The sequence below is a fragment of the Pempheris klunzingeri genome, chromosome 6, assembly GCF_042242105.1.
Source record: "Pempheris klunzingeri isolate RE-2024b chromosome 6, fPemKlu1.hap1, whole genome shotgun sequence".
NCBI lineage: Eukaryota > Metazoa > Chordata > Actinopteri > Acropomatiformes > Pempheridae > Pempheris > Pempheris klunzingeri.
The window spans coordinates 15,554,697-15,575,597 of record NC_092017.1 but is presented as its reverse complement, the minus strand read 5'-3'; the positions used below and the strand labels follow the sequence as shown (position 1 = coordinate 15,575,597).

Genomic DNA, 20,901 nt, shown 5'->3' with positions numbered 1-20,901 from the left:
GGCTGACTGGATGATAACCAGAGAAACATCTGTCAGTGAATAACAATTTTTGTGATGCCTCCAAAGCATCTACTGGGGACATCCAAGAGGTACTGTCTGCATTAAACAGAGGTGCACTGATAAACCTCCTGTGGTCTGTGTGAAAATCCCCATAACAATAGATGACCTTGGTTTCCTCCACTCTGTATTTCTTTGAGCAGTAAAAAATGTTTTCTGGATGCAGGCTGAATCCTTCCCTGCAGAGTCACTGTTTTTGATGTTGTGACTGATTGACTGTAGTGATGGGAATTTCGGCTCTTTCGGCTCCCAAGTGGCTCCTCAGATTTTTTTGTTGCTTCAATAAATGTATTACCAAATTATGTGTAAAATGAATTTCTAATGTAAAAAACACATTATATAGAATATTTATTGTTTATATTGCTTTATTAATTTAAAATTATTTAGTTTTATTGGGGTCATGGAGCTCTGGGCTGTAGGTCTTGGTGGCTGTGTTGTCGTCCTGGATGATGCTGTAGACATTGTAGGAGCAGTAGACACACTGGCACCTTCATTAACAGCAGCTTCCCTTGCTTGTCTTTCCTCCTCTAACTGAATTGATGGTGAAGAGTACACACATGTCCGTGCAGGTTGTTTGTGGAGCCTGCCCGATATGAAATTTTAATTTTGCAAAGTCTGCACTCTGCCCTCAAGCTTTCAATTATATTAAAATGTGTCCAAATTTTACTACGTTTTCTGTCGCTCATGTTTCTCACCTGTCTTGCGTGCAGTCTCTGACTATGTAGCAATGCTCTCTCGCGCTCTCTTGTCTCTCCCTCACTCCAGTTCCTGTGCTCACTGCGCTGTGTGTCTGTTACCCCCCCCCAACCCCGCTCAGTTTGGACACACAGACACCACCACACATCTTGACCAATCACGTGTGGCTTTAACAGAAAAAAGACGAGAAAAACAATCAGATCGGCTCCCAATCAGGAGCCGGCTCCCATCGTTCACTTCAAAGAGCCGGCTCTAAGAACCGGATCGTTCGCAACCGACACATGACTAATTGACTGAAGGTCAGCGCTGTCAAAGGAACAGCATGCTGGACATTTACAGCATACCATAATCTTCAAGTGATGCATTTAATTCATTAAACAGCCTTGAGGATTTTACAGAATAATGAGAGATGTTGACAGAATCTTGGCTAAGAGCCCCGCTGAGTCATGCTCACTGCTGAAAGTTGGCAGCGTTAGCATATTCTCAGAAAATATGACATGATGTTTAGCTGTGAAACAAGAACTTTATTTATGATAAACTGCAACCAGCTTGGCTTGGTTAATTGACTCGGCGAGGATTATGAAAACAAGATTTCTGGAACAGCAAGCCTCTGCTTTACCAATTGAATTATGCAACTTTTACAGTTTTGGCACATATTGTAACGTTTTTACCCAAATTAGTGGCAACGTTGGTTGGAGCTTTGTTTTAGCACTTTTCTTCTTTGCTTCCTGACTTTTCGTCTAGTGCCACCATGAGACTGACATTTGTGGTTTTAGTGAAAGCGTATTAATTGTTGAATGGACTACTATAAAGTTTGGTTTGGACATTCATGTTGTAAGCTTCATCTAACACTTTGGTTTGATTATAACCAAATACCTGCAAAGCTTATCACATTTCCTAATTCCCTAATGACTTTGTGTTTTGTGCTAATTAACAAATGTTAGAATAGCTAAACAAAGATGGTATACATGGTAAACATAATACATGTTAAACATTAGCATGTAGCATTGTCATTGTGAGCATGTTAGCCTGACGATGTTAGCATTTAGCACAAATCAAATACAGCCTCACAGAGCTGTAGACATTTTCAGAATGACTGACTTGTGATTGCTGTTGCTGGCATCTAAAAATGGCAAACCTGTCAATCGGTTTTGTGTTTTATGCTTTCTCAAAGCTCATATTTCAGTGTCAATTTTGAGCAGACGTGTCTGAAAGTTGAGTCATAACTCTAGGGATCAAGGATGTGGGTGCACATCACTGCTGGCAGTCTCCAAATGCAGGACACTGCGTTATCTGCTCCACGCGCTACATGATCGTTGTACATGTTCTTCAAAGCACTTCCTGTGATTGCCATGGGGTCCAACTTTAAATAATGGTTTTGAAATTATGAGACTCCTGCATTTTCCTCTTGTATCATCCAGAGAATGGGGACACAAGATCTACCGTATTCATCTGAGCAGCACTTTGGTAGTAGGTAAACGCCAATTATAGGTTCACTCGTGCCCAAAGAGAGCAGCTTTCTGAGCTGCTTGCCTGTTACTCTCACCTCAAGGAGGTTACTGCTCTCCCTTAGTGCCCTTTTTGCCCCCCCTCCACCTCTGTTATACATTTTTTCTCATCTCTTATGCAAAATAATTTGGCACTTTGTTTACAAGTGCTTAAAGGAGTAATGTGGAAAATTATGTAATGCAAGACTTCAGCTAATTGTGCCGCTTGGGCTTGACTCCAAGAGATCTCTTAGATGTTGCTGTTAAGGGACCTGTGTAACACTTAAACATATGAGAGCTTTGAAGGCAGGGAGGTTGAGGTGAGGACAGGAGGAGGTGGGGAGGATGGAAAACACTACATGAAGGGAAAGGTGGTTAAAAAATATCAAAGCAGTGAACATACAACAGTTGTTAGACAAACCCTGGAGGCTATGTTAGTGATGGCTGTCTTGAAAAATAATTACAGCCAACAGCCCATCTTTTAGCATGTGTAGTTTACAGTGCAGAGGATGTTGTGATCAGGAATAATATCACATTGAACTATTCAGCATCTTTATTTTTTAATACAAAATAGTACTGTCTTGATTCTAATATATCTATAAATCTTCTCCGGAGTGCTGCAGGTTGTTTACGCATTACAGTTGTGATGCTGTCGTTGTGGGTGGTAATGAACTGTTCCATGCACTCCCACGGGCCTGTATACTGGAGTTCACTTAGTTGGGTATTTTATGACTCATCATAATGGCTGTACATGATTTATCCTTTGGCTGTACTGTTTGAAATGAACATGTGAAAAAGTATAGCTAAGAAAATTCTTTATAGGGTAAGACTGGCATTAAATCCCATTAAAAGACCAAAATCAACAAAAGAATAGTGCGTCTCTCAATACTTCCCTGCCCTGCCCGTGGCAATCAGTCCAGCCCGTTCTTGTTGCTAGGGCGTCAAACACTTTGTCACCACTTTTGGTGCCTGATACCAAAGCACAAGGCACCCTTTAGCTTCTGTATGAGATACCCTTTCTGTGTCTGTATCTGGTACTAAAGGGAAATATAGTGCATATCAGCAATAAAAGTCCACACATGGAGGTGGAGCAGTAGTTGGATAGTTCAGACACTGGCCTTAGACCCAGGAGACAGAGGTTTGTGTCCTGCGTGAAACTGAAAGTGAACCTTAAGTTACGTGACTACGGTTCTTATTTTAATCCAAACCCATTATCTTTTCCTAAACATAACCAAGTAGTTTAAGTGCCTAAACCTAACAATTTCAGAGCCTTAACCATGTGTTTTTTTTATTGTTAACATGACGATGAAGGTCTGGTATGCCTGCAGCAGTGTTAGATGGTAAGTTGCACCAGTAATTGAAACAAACTCGGAATGAGAACCATCTAGAATGAATGGATGGCTTGAACAGTTGCCCCGAGCGTCTAATATTGACGCAGAAGGGTGCCTTGTGCGTCAGTATCAGACGCCAAAGAGGGTGACAAAGTAGCTGTATTTGACACCCAGGAAGTGAGAGCGGGTTGCTAACCGCCAGATCCATTAATTACTACTGAAGACGCTTTTGTTTGTTGGGGACTATTTTCAGCTGCGGATTAACATACATTTGGCAGTTTTGTCAGTATTTATGGGACAAGAACAATGTGCTGCCACATGCTATGGTGCCCATGTTTGTGTAATGAAGGATGAATGTGACCCAGTGCAACAGTGTGGCTCACTGATGTGTTTTTAATAGTTTTTATACTGCAACTGAGGTTTTTGGCTTACAGAAATAAGCTATATCAGGTCTGTACTGGTAGTTTTGGTCTTTTCATGGGATTTGTGGACTACAAGAAGTGTTATCATTCAAGCAGCAAATCAGTTTTACATTCAGTTGTACAGTTTTGAAGTTTCCAGTAAATGTGGTTTGGTTTCATACAGATTAAGTGATATGTCTCATGTTGTTTGATGCTGCTTTGATTTTTTTAATGTGCTAGGCTTTCTTTCCTCTCAGAGAGGTTGGGCTGGGCTGAAACCTCTGACTCCGTTAGGCCCACTGGGGCATCGTATGTAATATTGGACTTTACAAACAGAATCGACTCGACTTGACATGAGGCGTGAGGATCCACAGCCTGTCACTTAGCCTCAGTCACTTGCTAAGTGACATCGAGCTGGGACTGCCTCAGCCACTGGAGAACACAGCAATCATGAGTTTTGCCCAGCCACGTGGAAACAATAGTTGAGCTTGAGTTTTGTGGTTATTTTTCTGAGAAGGGGTTTTGAGCAAAGTGATAAACAAAACATTCCAGGGAGTGGTAAATTATGGACTTTAAAATCTTGACAGATCAAAATGAATTTCTTTACATAAGAATGAAAAACAAATAACCATTATTTTCTGATGCTTGCTTTACTCAGTACAGGCATAAAATATTTACCAACTGCTCTTAGCAAAACAACGCTGACTTGCAACAGCTGCTTACTCTGGTGCGTGTGCTTGCATAACAGAGAGTTAGTGTAGTGCAGGTAGAGCAGGTCTGAACAGGGATCATTTTGAGTATTTTGGTTTTTTTGAGGCTTCTCTTGTTTGTGGCTGTGTTGTTTTATATTGCAGTTAACATAATATAATATAATAATGTTTTTAAAATAGATTGTGCTATTCTACTGTAATAGCAAAGAATAGTACATAGACTTGTGAAATTGTTGCTCTTTGCTATCCTATCCTAATATCGTAATATTTCATTAATGTTGTCCATTTTTGAGTTGTAAGTGCTTCCACATTTTTCCACTTTTGCTATATGAGCTTCTCATAGGCTAATGACAAAAAGCTAATTTACCATACAGTTGGGTATCTTACTTTTCCAACATTTTGAAAGATACGAGTCAAGGATGAAGTCGAGAAAAAAATCACAAGATGCAGAGCTCAATTTATGCAACCCTTATTATGAACTTTGATTTCTTGAAGAAATGATGATTATGATACATGTTGTAATATTGATTGTATTGTGTTTCGACCCTTACTTACTCATCAAAAAATATTCAAAATCCACATTAAGACAAATGATCGGATTTAGCCTGATAATGATATAATAAAGATAATAAATGATTATGAATGATTACTTTTTTTTTTTAATCATTATTAGTGCTTATATTTCCTCACATTTCATTCATTACGTTATATTTCCTAATGTGGGCTCACTTCTTTTTTTCCTGTGTAATTATTGTATTACAGGGCTGTTGACTTGTTGGTTAGTTCTGTTAGAGGTGATAGGGTTGTTTTAGCTATTTCACCTCATAGATAATTAGTGGAAATTGCAATATGATTAGAGTGATATGAGGTCCATAATGTTAACAATTTGATGAATGTGATTTATTACAGTCCTGGTAATGGCACTGTAATATCTGCACTATATAAATGTCAAACATGTCTCATAAAACAATACGATATGTTTGGTGACATTATTACTGCATTATATGTGTTACTCAGTATGTTCTGTGGCTAATAAATGGCACAGAAAGTAGTGACTTTGCTGGGCAGTCCGCCTTTCATGTATTTCTTGACTTTTTCAAATGAAGTGTGAGTTTCTGAAGGCAGTGCCCTTTCTTTGCCTGTTAAGCTCTGGTAACTTTCACCTGCATGAGCTGAACTTCATGTGTTTATTTCAAACAAATCATTGTTTCACAATAGAGATTCATTGGTGTAATCCATGTGAATGAGAGGACGTCCTAGGAAAATGCCTTGCTGACACCTTCAAAACCTTCAAGACCTAAACAATGGCTCAGTCACTGGACATGTCAGCTACATGTATGCTATGTGTTTACTGTTCTCAGTCGATCCTATCACTGTGTTGTCTGAAGGGTGAAGGCATTGCTATATACAGGTGGTAAAATGTTATAAACAGGTAATTATTGACCTTTTGTCTCCATAATATTGATTTCTGTGACACTGCAGCATGCTAAGGGAACAGTTTATTCAATAGGTGCATCACAAAAAAAAAGGTTTCAAGGGGAAAGTGCATTAAACGGATATCCTGATATACAGCATAGACTGTATATGTCAGGGAATTACTTACTAAAGCAAAGGGAAGCTGTTTTCACTGACCATTATTTCAAATAATGACTGGGGTGATTTTCACATTACAGCAAAATTAAGTATATATTTCTAAAAACATACAAGGCATATCTTTTTAGTGTGAACTCGGCTTCGTCTGTCAGCAAAAATGCTGAGGCGTAATTAAATCCATTCCACTTGACTGGAAGCACCATCTTGGCTGTATGACAGTTTACCAAACCAGACACATTGTATTAGAAAATCAAACAAGTATAACGCATGCTGCAGGTTATTAAAACACAGACAGATATACGAGGGGACACATACGGCAGCACACACACTCACACACACACACACACACACACACTGTACAGAAGCAATCAAGCACAGAGCAAGAAAATTCATATTGGCATCTGAAGCTCCGACTCCATCCAGCTATAACACTTAAAAAGCAAAAGAGAAGTGAAAAGCTCAGCAGCGGGTAAACAGTAATTTGCTGCAGTACTTTCTACACAGAGAGCTCAGTCAATAGCTCAATGCCATGCTGTGTGGCATAGCATTTTAAATATGCATTCATACACTGTTTGTGCAGAGGATTAGCTGCTTATGAGGTGTAAAAAGTTTTTCTGACCTGATTAGGGATGGGAGAGGAAATTTGTGTGACCCTCTGGATAATCCCCCCCCATACGTACTAAATGCACAATACACGTTAACTAGAAAAGCACTATGAATCTGTCAGAGGCTAATTTGAAAAGATAAAAAGTAACACGTATAATTGCAGCAATTTGAGGCTGCGTCTGTAGATCATATGATCATTATTCACTGTTTGTGTAAATGTGGTGATGTAGTAGAAGGGTTTTATACCCCATAGAGCAGCTGGAAATGAAATATTTGTTGCTTCTTTGTTAGATACAGCAGTCATAAGGCTTTAGTAATGAGTTAGTAGACAGTGGAGGTAGGTTATAGGACACTCAAAGCTTTGCTGTTGTTCAATATGACCAACACAGGAGGACGTTCCACTTGGAGGCAGGGGGGAGGACGGGGGGGGTTTCTGAAATGGTTCTGCCCACCTTGGTAGTCACTGTGAGGAGGGGCTTCCCTTCTGATGACGCCTTACTTGGTATCTCCTTCAGGACCATGGCAACAGTCTTATCTGCAGCCCTAGAGTCTTTCCCCTACAACAGTGAAATCAACAATGACTTGTGTCAGGACAGTTGGACAACTCAGTGCTTTTTTGCCCCCGTCCAGGGCATCTTACAGAAAAGACTTTACCTTATGATGATGGAAATACTGTGTGGGGCTGTCTACGGTAACAAGACATCGACTGAAGACATTTCCACAAGACTATGGCAATGAAAAGAGGGTCACTGCACGATGTAAGGGGGTTGACTGTAGACAGTGATGAGCATGGTCGTCCACAGCATTACTTATCCATTAATTATGATGACAGAATATCATACAGAGCTCATTACACAGATCATATTATTTACTAAGATTTATGTGCATTGTATGACAGATGAATGTTCACGTCTACTGGACAGCTGACAGTTGTAATGGACCTCTGGTTGCAGTTACTATAAAGCTCCATCAGGCATGTTGGAATCAAAACATAGAGGTAATTAAAGGGTTCAAACTAAAGTAAACCAGTGTGATATGTCAGTGAACTGCACAGTGTTCATGTTGTCACCGTCAGCTGATCTTTTTTAATCATTGCTCTCCGAGGGTACAGAACATTTTATACCTGTGACCATGCCTGACAATAAAATCTCTGTTTTGGGATTGGTAACGAAGGGATGGTTTTTGGCACGCACACATGCACACGCACGCACGCACGCACGCACGCACGCACACACACACACACACACACACACACACACACACACACACACACACACACACACACACACACAGATGAACTATTTATCTTAATGGAATTATCTTGTGACACAGTACACATACAGTGGTGTGAAAAAGTATTTGCCCCCTTACAGATTTCTTGTTTTTGCTTTATTGTCACACTTACATGTTTCAGATCATCAAACCAATTTTAATATCACACAAAGATAACCTGAGTAAACACAAAAAGCAGTTTTTAAATGATGATTTCATTTATTAAGGGAAAAAAGCTATCCAAACCAACCTGGCCCTATGTGAAAAAGTAATTGCCCCCTCCTTGTTAAATCATAAATTAACTGTGATTAACCACATTTTTGAAAGCTGAGTTCAATTTCACTAGCCACACCCAGGCCTGATTACTGCCAGAGCTGTAGAATCAAGAAATCACTTAAATAGACAACATGAAGTAGGCTGAAAAATCTCAAAATGCAACACATCATGCCCCGATCTAAAGCAATTCAAGAACAGACAAGAAACAAAGTCATTGACATCTATCAGTCTGGAAAGGGTTACAAAGCCATTTCTAAAGCTTTGGGACTCCATCGAACAACAGTGAGAGCCATTATCCCCGAATGGAGAAAACATGGAGCAGTGGTGAACCTTCCCAGGACTACCAGCCTACCAAAATGACTCCACAAGAATTACTTATCAAAATTACTTACAAGAGTGCATCAACGTCTCATGCAGGAGGTCACAAAAGAACCCCAAACAACATCTAAAGCACTGCAGGCCTCACTTGCCTCAGTTAAGGTCAGTGTCCATGATTCAACAATAAGAAAGAGACCTCCATGGCCTCCATGGGAGAGTTCCAAGGTGAAAACCACTGCTGACCAAAAACAACACAAAGGCACATCTCACACTTGCTAAAAAACATCTTGATGATCCCCCACACTTTTGGGAAAATATTCTGTGGACTGACGAGACAAAAGTGGAACTTTTTGGAAGGTGTGCGTCCCGTTATATCTGCCGTAAAACTAACACAGCATTTCGGACTTGGGTTATGCAGCAGGACAATGATCCGAAGCACACCAGCAAGTCCACCTCTGAATAGCTCAAAAAAAACAAAGTGAAGGTTTTGGAGTGACCTAGTCCAAGTCCGGACTTAAATCCAATTGAGATGCTGTGGCATAACCTTAAACAGGCCATTCATGCTCGAAAACCCTCCAATGTGGCTGAATTAAGACAATTCTGCAAAGAAGAGTGGGCCAAAATTCCCCCACAGCAGTAAGTGTGACAAAAAAGGGGGCAAATACTTTTTCACACCACTGTATTCAGCATACAGCATATTCTCTGTCAATACCCGATTGTCACATGTTTGGGTAGCACTAATCAGTTGCACAGAATATAATGAACTAACTTCCTGTAAGTAATTATATTATTTGCCAACAAAACTTCTATTTTTATTGATTTCCTCTCCTTTGTAAAATTATTTTTAATCGGTATTGGATCTCTGAACTAATACAAAGAGATTTATGAACGGTTCCCAATGTCTCATAAATACATTTAGGGACTCGCTCTTACACGCAGCACAATGCGAGTGTCATTGTTAGTTTCTGACCAACGCAGTTGTCACTTTCATGCTCAGCCGACCGTGTTGTGCAAGTGGCAAATGTACTTGTGCACCGATGGCCTTGCTGGTCTTAAAATGAGGTGTGTTCAGGCACATTGTTGGTGCATTGCTATCTTGAGGCAGCAGAAGGCAGTTGTGCCACTGACCAACAAAAACCTGGTCAAAGGGCTCATTATTCACATTGTAAGATCTGCCCACACAGCACACCTACACTGTGTTTGTTACACACACAAGGACGTGCAGCAGGCCGTTTGTGTGTAACAACCACCTGTTTGCTTCTATAACCTGCTAAATACACCATTTGAATAGCAGAGACACCAAATAATGCTTTCACACCTGGCTTTTAAAGGGAATGGGAGATGGCAATGTGATTGGTTTAGTTCATGTTGTGCCCAAAACACATCTATTATTTATTAAGAGACTAAATACTACCCCTTTGCGCCTTACTTTTACACCCACATAATGCGCCGTTTAACTAGCAAGAGTGGAGTTGAATCCGCTCTAAATGCACTCGTGACTTGAGAGAAGATGCTCTATAGATTGTTTAGATAGAGCTCTTTGTCACATTAAGTAAGAAGTGGCACGATTTTAGTAGTGATCCTTGTTCTGTTGGACAGCGTACATGCTTGCTGGTCAAACTTACACGAACCAATTTTAATTATTTTGGAGATACTGTGTGATGTTTTTAGTCACCAGCAGTGATATGATCAGGCTTGTATCCAGACTGTTATGTGACCGTCACCATACCAAAACATACCCTCTAGCATACATACACAAACGATCCCGTGCTCCAACCACCACCTGCAGCCCCTCGTAGGAAAATAACTGTCTCAAGCTTGTCCGATAATGTCAAGGCCACATTACATAACAGTTACAATTGATTACATAAGAGGTCAAATCGATTTTGCCATCTTTTTCACCTTGACTTAATGGCACAGGCTGGACCACAGAAACGTCTCAGACATTCATTCCCTTCACATTTTTGCCAAAGCCAGACGATATATTTTATTGTACGTCATTAATCATTTTAGGACACACAGATGTAGCAGAATTAGAAACGTCACAGGAGACTACACATTTCATCTCGAAAAAGAGCTTATCCTCCTGCAATTAAATTTGCTGACCAGAGAGATACAAAACTGCTGTTCATCACACACAGTTTCTACATTGTGTAGGCTCAGTGAAAGTGCCTGCTCAGACTGAACGTGAAGCCTTTTAGCTGAATCTTATTAGGGCTGTCCACATTTTCGTCTGCCAGAAAAATAAATTAGGCATTTCTTCCACTGATTTCCTCAACTCATCATGACACAAAATGCATGTACCTGGCGTCGAGGGAGAGTTCCCTTGAAAGCCTAGTGCCCCTAATAAAGTCCCATAAGCCACCTGCGCCCACTCTCTAGAGTAGTCTTATTCAGTATAAATGAACAACACCAAGACAGTGCCTGTAGCAAAGCAGCATTCACACAGCAAGAGACGATTCAGAGCAGCTCTAAATGAGCCTAAACATTTGTTTTTAGTTGTTTCTCTGAACGGCAGATGATGCAAGTCCTGAATGTTTCTTCTGTGCCGTATGTACAGGTGTTGTGTGAGCCAACAGTATCAAGGGTTTTTTATACCAGGCATACAGTCAGTTTGTATTGGTTTACACTCTGCTGTGTTTTGTGCCCACTTTTGTATAAGTGGCTCTTCTTTTTCTGGGAAATGATAGATATTTTTGGCAGCAAACTGAAGTTGACAGCTATTGGGAAACTTGATATAATTTCTTTTTTTTTTATAACTTGACTGACCTGACCAAAACAGCTGTTTGAAACCTTCACAATAAGATAATTATGTCACAAAAACAGGATGAGCGGAAGCTTTTTTTTTTTCAAGCGTGCAGGCTGTCAAAGACGGAAATATGAATTAATAATTGTTTTGTTTGAGAACATCTGATTTCAGTGTATGAAACAGCTGTAACACATTTTCATTAAATGATTTTCTTCCCTATTATATTAGTGTTAGACAAAATTTGGTCAACTGGGGCTGTTCTGGAAGATACAATCAAAAAGCAAATTATCCATAGCAGATAAGATTGACTGCAGCATTATTCAAACAGTTTAATCAAATCATTAGTGTTTGTTGGTGGCAGAGAACATAAATGTTGTTGTTTATCTGAAGCCTCAGAAAATCCATTTACAACCTCCCAACCACCACAGCGCATTCATCACTCCAAATAATACATTTGCTGTCATAGGTAGACTGAAAAGTTTTATGAATTTCATACCAAAGATAAAAGGATTCCCTGGCAGTGCCATAAGTGTTGTTTTTCTAAATCTGGAGAGGGTTTGTTCCGCATGTAATAAACTGTATCAATTCTGGGGAAAAGCATTACTACTTGAAAATGGCCTTTGTAAAGTGTCAAAGAGTCAAAATACTTCAATTTTCCTTTCATGCAGAAGCAATGACCTGTTTTTTGTTGAGTGAGGGAGGCAGCATGGCTTTGGACTGACTCGACAAATCGTCCCTTTGACCAACAATTCTGTTTCTGTCTGAGTTGCTGTTTTCTAACTCCCTGTTTTCAGTAAGTAACAATGTTGAATGGTTGGGCTGAGAAGCTATTGATGGCCTACTTCGTCCAGTCAGAAGACTGTTTTCAAAATGTTAAAAGAATTTTTTAGACATTTGCTGTCCAACAGGCCTGGGTTTATCTATTTGCTAGCAAATTTAAATAGTGTACTTAGTTTAGTTCAGGCGAGCCCTTGATGGTTCTCACTAAATAAACTTTTTTATAGAGTAAAGTCCTGTTCAGATATTGAATATGTAACAGTACTGGCTTCATCTGTCTGTCTGAATAACAAAAACACCAGGCCACAACTCTGCCCATGGCATGCTTCTGGTATCTGTCTATCAAAGACTAAACCTGATGACCCTTCAGTGCCCATTTCCCCATTTACATTGAAAACAAGACTGTAACAGTATTAATAAACTGAATAGGTGTAAAAATCACGTCTATAAATTGCAATCCAAGCAATGGAGGCATGGTGGCTTAGACTAATGATGAGTAAAATTAAACTTTTAATGCAGAGCAGCTGAATTTCAAGTGTCATTGCTCCTATACAAGGGAATTATGTTTGTTACTAAACCACTTTAGAGATGAAATACTGTCTGCTTGAGATTAAATTAAAGAACACACTGAAGAGCACAATCTTTTCTTTTCCCCTAAATGTAATTTTCATTGTATAGATCTTAAACATATATGTGAAGCAAAGGTTTGCCAAGTAAAGAAAATAAATAATTTAAAGTCTAGGATTGCCAAAGTGATATGTTGTATCTGTTCTGGGGTAAAGAAACCTTCATTGAAGTTGTTCTGTCAATGTCTGTAAAATAAAAGTAGTGGTTCCAGTGTTTTTGTGGGAGTGTAATGCACCTACTTAATAAAAGGTAGACTGCACAGTAGCTCTATTCTTCATAATTCATGTAAAAGATGGATTTCATGCGGGAATACCATACTGCTCAGAATCAGGGCACCTTTCTGTTGATCTGTTTTATCGCATTAAACTGGTGACATTTAAGCCCTGCATTGTGTAAGAGGAGAGACTTCCCTATGAGATCTATTACAGGGCCAGAAGGGAAAAATAGACACCTGTACGAAGCAGTGGCAGCTAATAAGAAGTGGGATAAGAAGACACATCTGGAGAAAAAAATAGGTACAGATATTTGTTCACATACAGTATTAAAATCAGGTATGAATGGTGAATACAGAAATAACAATTCCCCACTGTACACGCTACAGTATAAGCTGGCTGTGATAATGCAGTGTAGTTTTTGGTGCACCTCTCAGCAATCGTGGCGGACCTCTAGCCTCTCACCTCTTTGCTTCAGAGAGATGCCACAAACGGTGGCTAGGGTGCCCCTAAATTGATCGCAGCCTGGGATGAGCGCATACTTTACGAACCCTTGAGACAAAAACGTCTGGCATGCTTACGGCTACAGTGAGCAGATACATGATGACAAATAATGAGTAGAATGCGGCATCCGAACTGGGACCCCAGGAGCTTACATAAATTAATCATGATACAGGGAACGGGCTCTCAACAGATGCCTGGCTACCAAGCAGAGATTCATATGAGCCTCTCAGTAATTAGCTGACAGTAATGCTCTGAGGTTACAGGGGCAAGAGAGCCATCCTTAGCGCTGCAAAGGGGTGGGACAAAGTTTTGCAATTTTGGTGGTCAGAGGTGCAAAAGCAGTCGTGGTGCAGCTCAAACTGGAGAAGAGTGGGGAGAGCCTCAATAATGCATCTCTCTGAAGACTCACAACTCAGTGAAATGCTTCAGTCATTATTTCATAGTTAATTAATTACATTGCAACCCTGGGACAAGGGGTCGCAAATTAAATCTGATGACATTTCTGCCACACAAATTTATGTTAATTTTTTTTATTTATTGTACCATTTTTCAAGTGTGTGTGCTTCAGGCTTTTTAAAAAATGATTCAAGCAAAGCCATGGTTGGGCAGGTTACATTTGGTAAATATGTACTACCAGTGCCCCCGTGGAGGGGGTGTCCAAAAGTAGAGCGTTTTTGTTTTGAGGACTCACAAGCTGAAAAGGTCAGAAACAGACATTCACTGAGCAGTAACTTTATGCCAAAACAAGTATAAACTTGCGGTGGTCTGCACCAGATGTACTACAACCTCAGCGGTGCCGTTTTCAGATAAGCAGGTTTGTTTGTTGCCAAAAACAGGCGCTGAAGAAGGCAGTGTAGTGTTTCTGCTGGATTTGCTGGCATGAAATTATAGGCCATAGTGTGATTCTTCACAAACATTCACATGGAAACTTTGAAAGGAGGAGAATCGGACACATTTAATCACAATGGACACAAACACATGCGCGCACACACAGTGGCGCTGAGGCTCAGTGTGTTATGGGATCCTGAACACTTGAGATATTAAAGCCAATAACTGACTTCCAATAGTGCTAATACTCAAGATAAGCTGGGCTAATACCTATAAATGTTACTGTGGGTCTTCAATTTTATTGCTGCCATTTCAACTGAAGCGGCTTGTGAGGAGGTTTTCTATCAGTGTGACATTTCCTGCAAATGTTTATTGGCTTTCATACACTTTATGGGGATTACTTCTTATAATTAATGGGGTATGGTAGCAGCACAAATAATATGTCATTGAAAATGGCATCCTGATGTGGTATTGAAAAATAATTTGAAGACTTTAATGTGCAGCTGCTCATACATCACTGTCCAAAATGATTGGCTTGTACTGCAGCAGGTTTTAAAGTAGTGTTACATCAAAGAGATTTCTTTGTTGATGATGGCCACTACAAATCATGCCCAGAATTACAGCCCAGAGCCGGCGAAAATTTACGTTCCAGTACAAATAACTGCCCTTTACGCCAACTCTTGTCTCCTGCAAATACATTTAGTACCCACTCATGTTCCAAGAGTGGTTTATAAAGACGTGAAAAATTTGACATTTAGTCATTGCCAGCCTAATAAATATGTCTGAACACTAGACATGATCTAACTCTCAACGCTTAGAACACTTTAAAGGAACAGTCAGGGTCACAGCCACGATTTCTGTTTGTGAAAGCAATGTTCTTTTGTGCTCGTGGCAGAATTATCTTATGTAATTGCAATTATTTTAATGTGAACATAATTATAACCCTGAAAAACAGCATGGTGGATTCATTTCTCATCTCTAATCAGTCTTTTGATTCCTTTGTCCTCCATAACAAAAGTGCAATTCAGGCCACAGAACTAATTAGAGGCATCGGAGGCTGCAGCAAAGTTATCCGTTTTTAATTGTCTCTTGTGTGCTTATAATGTCATCTAATGCAGCATAGAAAAGGGCTTATCACCATGCTAGAGGCAGTCAAAGTTTTTATTGAGACTGCTTTCTAGAAAAAGAAAACAAGCAAGTAAAGCACAGTGATTTACACTGACAGCAGCAGAGTCAAAATCTTTGTTAAAGGAATAGTTTGACATTTTAACCTGTATACTTTCTTTAGATAAGATTAGAAAATTGAAAATTAGATGAGAACCATTGAAGCATCTTTACAGTCAATATGCAGCTGAAGCCAGCAGCCAGTTAGCTTAGCTTAGCATAAAGAGTGGAAATAGGTGGAAAAAGCTAGCTCTGTCCGAATGTAAAGAAAGAAAAGAAAATCTGTCAACTAGCACCTCTGAAGCTCATTAATTAGCACAGTATATATGATTTATCCATGTTTAAGTAGGCAGATTTTGTTACTTTTGAACAGAATCAGGTGGGAACACCTTGTGTTCAGTCTTTGTGCTATGCTAAGGGAACTAAGTGTTAGCTGTATGCACCATTTTTACCATACAGACATGAGAGTGGTATTAATCTTCTCAGCAAATTTTCATCAGGAAAGTGAATACGTGTATTTCCTTAAATGTTAAATCATTCCTTTGACATTTTACATACATCGATGTAGACAAGAAATACTTTTTAACTTGTTTTGTTGCCAACCAAAACTATGCAAAATAAACAGTGACACATTTTGTGACACTGTGTTTGAGGTTTTATGAATTCAGTTTGCATTAAAGGGCTGATCGGCTCAAAAGAGAGATTACATTATATGGCCCTGCTTTGATTCAACTCTCCAGTCACTTTAAAGTGAATCAGCTTATTTCGTTTGCACAGATATTCACCCATAGATTGCTTGGACTGCAGCGCTTAGCCGGTGATCTGTGTAAAAGTGTTTGCCTATCAGGAATGTCTCCCATAGTACTGTGACAGAAAAGTCTGTATGGATTTAAGCTTTGGTGACGCTTTAAATCCCTCAGTCAACAAAAGAGGTTTCAGGCCATTTGCTGAAAGCCACCCTGTGGCTGCATTTCTGCACCTGCAGCATGAAATCCTACTGGAGCCCATGTCAATCTTCTGCTGTGTATCAGACCCATGATAAATACTTTTTAGAGTTTAGTTTACTCAAGTGTTACATAAGTGAGACCGGCCTGGCAGAATTGATGTGACAAAGTATTGTAAAGGTGGACCCACAGATGTCTTTGGCCTTTTTCATTATGATTTACTGCAGGGACTGAACTGAAAAGAACCATTTAACTTTTATTATCTATTCTTGCTTTGATTGAACTCGATGTCCATGGTGTCACATTCTCCATGAAGCTCACTGATCTAATTCCCACAATAATGAAGATAACATGATCGGCAGAGCAACATTAATTGATGTTTGTCAGCATTTCTCAGCTTTGTTTACATTTTGTCGACTCTTTGCCATGAAATCAGAATAGTTTACTCATTAATTTGAATAACTAATTTGACTGATGATTGTAAGTCTTAACACCATAAAACTATTGCTGTTATTATTTATTTTACTTGAATCATTTCAGTGGCTTTACAACGATCACTGATAACGTGTAGGGTTAAGATTAGCTTCTTCTAACCATCATGTTGGTACATTCAGTACAGCATTAGATTGAGAAAGGGTGTCACTTTATGTTGAGTTTTAGCTTTTGAGTGTTTTTTTTCTGTGATTGATACCTGGCACCTTCTGAATTACCCTGAAGTGAAAACCCCACCCTCCTGGTATCTCATGCAGCAGCTTAAAACAAACACGAAGGATTATGTTGAAATACTGTTCGACCTTGCCCCGCTGAGAATGTCAGGAGGATGCACACTTAACTTAATAGAGCCCATAGGACCAAATCTAAAACCAGAATCCACACACAAGCTGGTGTTGTACACATGCTGGAAAAAGATACTTAACTATTATGTACAGTAAACAACTTTTCATAGCTTATGGTGGATCTGACATTGTTTATCTTATATGTAGTCCTTGATTTATTAACCAAGATTAATTAACTAAGTATTCATCATTAAACAAGATCCATGGTAACTGTCCACTATTAGATTCATGCACAGGGAAATAATTATTCCACTGATTCTCTATAAACCCAATTTTATATTTCATTATGGAGAGGTTGTACCGTGGCAGAGCTTTCACAAAAATGAAGTGACACTCTGGGAGAGGCAGAAGACTGTAATGCCCTATAATGGGGATAGATGGTGAAAAATTGTCCCGGAGGGTTTACAGGCTGCCGATCCCTTGGACAGCTGAGCAAACAAAGATTGAATAGAAATCAGTGTGACGGCATCAGGCTGCCAAGTGTGTGCCAGACTATTATGGCCCAAACACCCACAAACCTACCGGAGTTGACACCATTAAGAATCACCTCGCCAAGCTACTCTAGCTGAGGTGCCAACGCAGTGACTGGCCGGACTGTAGCAGTGCTAGCACACCACCGGCTGCTGCTGGGCCGTTTCCACACTGACAGGCCTGGAAAACAGCCATGGTCAACAATTGACTTTTCAATTAGGTGTGTTGATATATACACATCACATGTGGGTGCCAGACTCTTTAGAAATCAGCACCAACTCCACAAATGTATTTAAACTGACAACCTTCTGCTCACAATTGTATCTTTGGCAGACCAAAGGTTTAAAAACAGCCACCACACTCATATACTATGCTATATATACTAAAAGGCTGATGGGCTCTATGATGACTGGTGTGGTTAACCTTCAACTCGTCATTCAACACAGTACAATGTGGTTTCTAGTCTGTTGCAGGGCTAGCATATACAAACATGTGTCCATTTCATGAAGTTAAGAAAACTGGCCAACTAACTAAGAAAAACAAGTAAATGTAGCCGTCAAGACAGCAACAGAAAGTTGAAACTTCAAATCATAAATTCCAACACGAGTGATGTACATGTGCTGGCTGCACTGCGGATGCAATCACAGCTCAGCCGTCGGGACATTTCCAGTATTAGAGCGCCTAAATCAAAGACAAGACTGGCCCACAGATGTTTTTATCTCTCACAAAACAGTTGCTTAAGGGAAAAACTTTGTTAAAACAGATGATATGTGAGGATGTAAGGCTGTAGCACACAGTGGATGCAGTAGCCTTGAGCCTCAGCATGCTGCTGTTACTCTTCACGGTTGCCAGTTTAAACCTCAGGCCACCAGAAGAAAATTTGGAAAGTGGAAACATTCTCACACACTGCAACAAACAAATCCTACTGCAAGTGTTGGACATCTGTTATTTGTTTTTTTTTTAATTAAATGACTTACTTAATTGATTCCTCACTTGGTTACGAAAGAGAAGAAACACTAAAACTAAAAGAAACACTGGCAACTGAGCTGCATTGTAAAGTAGCAGTGTGCCACTTGTATAGAAGCTAAGTGCAATTCTGACCTTTTTGAAAGCAGTTATGTCTAAAAACTGAGTCTACTGTGAGCTAGTATCACATACTGTGGAGCAGTACAGTGTGCAGTTCACGGTGAGCCTGGTGTACACAAACACCTGGACATCTGCCATCAGCACTCTAACATCTGACCACACTCTGTTGTCTGGTGTTGAAAATCTCATAACTATTCATACTTTTGTGAGAAGCAAATATATTAAATAATCCTCAGTGTGTTGGTCTTCATTATCAACATACTTTATTGTCAATGTAAAATGGTTGCTTTAACAGTTATAACAGTCCACCTGAGGACAGCTGTTCAACATTTGTGAACAGACAAATATAGTTTTACTGATTTCAGAATAGGAACAAAATTAAACTGAAAGAAAACTACAAAAACTTTTCAATTGGATGTCTGGTGTAGGAAAAAACCTTTACTAACTATTATTTTGCTTTTGTAACTGACTGGTCTTTTTCTTTGCTTTGTGCCTCTGTAAAGGCGTGACTGACTTGAGTTTGACTTGATTATTGTAACTACAAATTAATTACACGAGTTAAGACATAGTCTCGAGCAATCAAATTTGACATCACTTTCCTTTTCTGGTTCAAATTGAATTTTCTGCTAAGTTTGCCAAGAAATTCAACAGCACGCACCGTAGTAGAAATGAATGATTCCAGCCATTTTCTGACCCTGAAAACTGTCTGATTGAATGCTGAGCTGCTGAGCTGCTGAACTAAGAGCGATTAATGAATAAATCGCTCTCTGATTGTGAGGATCCTCTTCCATTAGTCTTAAGTGAAAAATAACACTTCACATGCCTTTTCTGTTTGTCTGCAAAAATATCTTCATCAATCACTTTTCAGTATTAATCACCCTCTATTGATTATTATCTACGAAACATATGATGTGTAGCATTCAACATTTTTATGTAATTGCAGATTTGTGAGCCCAACAAACATTTGTCGCTGTATGGTACTGTATACAGCGTATATTCTGTCTGGAGAGCAACTCAGGCAAATAAGATTCATCTTTTCTGAGTGAATCCTGTCTTTGCATCCGATAGGTGTATAAAAGGCTGTCAGTCAGTGTCAAAAGTGATGCACACACACACACACACACACACACACACAAAGAGAGACTACTCTATCGGGTTTGCATGAATTTGAACTCCAATTTCAGACTGTGGTAATAAGCACAGGCTTGAATTTTCTAGATAAACAAGTTGATGTTGTTTTTTATGCTTAATGACAAAATTCTAATGATTTAACCTTCGACAGGGAAGCAGCAGAAATCACACAGGTAAACACTAATGTTAGGCCCTGTGATTTGGTTGGTAACAGTTATTTTCCACTGTGTTTTTGATGTTAATATATAGTACAATACACATCCAAATTTACATATAAAATAGCAACGCTGTTGTTTACATGGTATGATAATGCAATTATAATATTGTTAGTTTTAATTGCAGTTTGCATGAAATCATGGTTTCCACAACAGAGTTATGTTAAACAATAGTATATCAGCAATCACATCAACATAATATTGTTCTACCGCTATTATTAGTGGACAGTGTGTCCATGTCTGGACTGTACATCATTACACTACCCGACATATCGGCACTCAGTCGATATCTGCACATTTGTTGAGATTGACGGTTCATTCATGACTTTTCTCAGCAGATGAATTTAGCTTAGCTCAAGTTTGTTAACATTTGAAGACAACATGGACAAAAAGTCCTAAAAACACTGTCAATTGCTGATGACGATCATGTGATTCGGTCAAAAGACCCACAATGAGGCACTAAGTGGCCCACCTCTAGACTCTAGATTTATGTTAAGCCTCGCAAGTGAATCAAAAGATGACGCTGTGCTTGACTGCTCCAAAGTCTACAGTATACAGTAGAGGCTAACATTTCAAAGGCCCAATCACCTTTTGGCCTTTTTTGGCCAAG

At 39.5% G+C, this 20,901-nt stretch overlaps 1 protein-coding gene across 1 annotated transcript in view; it reads right to left on the bottom strand.

Annotated features, from left to right (window-relative positions):
- The window catches only part of pex5la (peroxisomal biogenesis factor 5-like a), a 57,495-nt gene extending 45,291 nt beyond the window's left edge, over positions 1–12,204 (bottom strand). Inside the window, exons 1-2 of the mRNA XM_070832199.1 lie at positions 12,175–12,204; positions 7,334–7,438 (exon numbers count right to left, since the gene is read on the bottom strand). Of these exons, the coding sequence (XP_070688300.1) occupies positions 7,334–7,438; positions 12,175–12,204 (135 nt within the window). The remainder of the gene's footprint in view (positions 1–7,333; positions 7,439–12,174) is intronic.
- Positions 12,205–20,901: the final 8,697 nt, after the last annotated feature.